At 42.4% G+C, this 1,793-nt stretch overlaps 1 protein-coding gene across 1 annotated transcript; it reads left to right on the forward strand.

Annotated features, from left to right (window-relative positions):
* Positions 1–550, forward strand: LOC112308623 (ubiquitin-ribosomal protein eS31 fusion protein-like). Its single transcript, XM_045199098.2, has one exon. The coding sequence runs from the start codon at positions 43–45 to the stop codon at positions 511–513; it is 471 nt and encodes a 156-aa protein (XP_045055033.2). The 5' UTR covers positions 1–42; the 3' UTR covers positions 514–550.
* Positions 551–1,793: the final 1,243 nt, after the last annotated feature.

Genomic DNA, 1,793 nt, shown 5'->3' on the forward strand with positions numbered 1-1,793 from the left:
AACCCTTTCCGATCCGCCATCTGCGGTGGAGTCGTCGCCAAGATGCAGATTTTCGTGAAAACCCTTACGGGGAAGACCATTACACTCGAGGTTGAACCCTCGGATACAATAGAAAACGTACAGGCCAAGATCCAGGGTAAGGAAGGAATTCCTCCTGATCAGCAAAGACTGATCTTTGCTGGCAAGCAACTGGAAGATGGGCGTACTTTGTCTGACTACAATATTCAAAAGGAGTCCACTCTTCATCTTGTGCTGAGACTTCGTGGTGGTGCTAAGAAAAGGAAGAAGAAGTCTTACACCACTCCCAAGAAGAATAAGCATAAGAGAAAGAAGGTTAAGCTGGCTGTCCTGAAATACTACAAAGTGGATGAGAATGGCAAAATCAGTCACCTTCGTCAGGAGTGCCCTTCAGATGAATGTGGTGCTGGAGTTTTTACGGCCAGCCACTTTGACAGACATTATTGTAGCAAATGTTGTCTGACCTATTGCTTCAACAAACCAGAAGACAAGTAATTGTATATGAGTCAATAAAAGACATGAAGTAACAAAAAAAAAATTTTTAGATGTAGCCCTGGCTGGTGTGGCTGAATGGATTGAGCGCTGACCTGCGAATCAAAAGGCTGCCAGTTTGATTCCCAATCAGGGCACATGCCTGGACTGCTGGCCAGGTCCCGGGTGGGTGGCACATGAGAGGTAACCACAAACTGATGTTTCTCCCCTCTTTTTCTCCCTCCTTTCCTCTCTGTCTAAAAATAAATAATTAAGCCCTGGCTGGTGTAGCTCAGTGGATTGACCTTGGGCTGCGATACAGATGGTCGCTGGTTCTGTTCCCAGTCAGGGCACATGCCTGGGTTTCGGGCCAGGTCCCCAGTGGAGGCCACATAAGAGGCAACCACACACTGATGTTTCTCTCCCTCTCTTTCTCCCTCCCTTCCCCTCTCTCTAAAAATAAATAAATAAAACCTTTAAAAAATATTTTTTAAAAAATATAAATAAATAAATAATTAAAATCTTTAAAAAAAATTTTTTAGATATAGTCATTAAGAACTGCTACTTTCTGAAGCCTGTGCTGAGATCACACATACAAGAAAATAAGGGTTCGACCCTAAACTTCTTTACAGAGCTGGCCATACATCAACAATTTAACAGTTATTCCCACCCCAGTGGAAAAATGAGCAGTGGATATAAATAAGTGATTCATAGAAGACATACAAATGTCAAATAAACACATAAGATCCTCAATCATATCATTAATAACTTTTAAAAACATAAATTAAAATGACAGAGATATCACTTTTTGCTTATCAAATTAGCAAAGTTTAAAACAAATGATAATGCCTAGTGCTGGTAAGCGTGTGCAGAGAACAAAGCTCTGGGACAATGCTGCTTGGAGTGAAAATGCTACAACCATCTCAGTTACCATGATGGTTTGAATGTGCGTATCTTTACCTCCTCCTGAAACACCACAAAACAGACAGGACAAGAATTTTAAAACGTAGAAACCCACAAGAACAGAGTACGGGAGAGGAGGCAGCAGTGGACAAGAAATGTCAACAGAATCTTGGAAAATGGAAAGAGAGTAGCAGCTGATGGGGTGGATCACAGAAGGCTGGAGAGTCAATGCCAACCAAAAGCAAACAGTTCTGTGCCTCTGAACCACAGAAAGGCTCAGGAATTGGAGTGGCTTGCTACGTCAGAAGGCGTCAGAAGTCAGGGTGTGGCAGGGCCAAAAACAGGAAGTATGGTATGTTTACAAAGCACTTAGACTTCACAATTCAGGCAATCGACAAGCC

Source organism: Desmodus rotundus, chromosome 9 (genome assembly GCF_022682495.2).
Source record: "Desmodus rotundus isolate HL8 chromosome 9, HLdesRot8A.1, whole genome shotgun sequence".
In the NCBI taxonomy this organism is placed as follows: domain Eukaryota; kingdom Metazoa; phylum Chordata; class Mammalia; order Chiroptera; family Phyllostomidae; genus Desmodus; species Desmodus rotundus.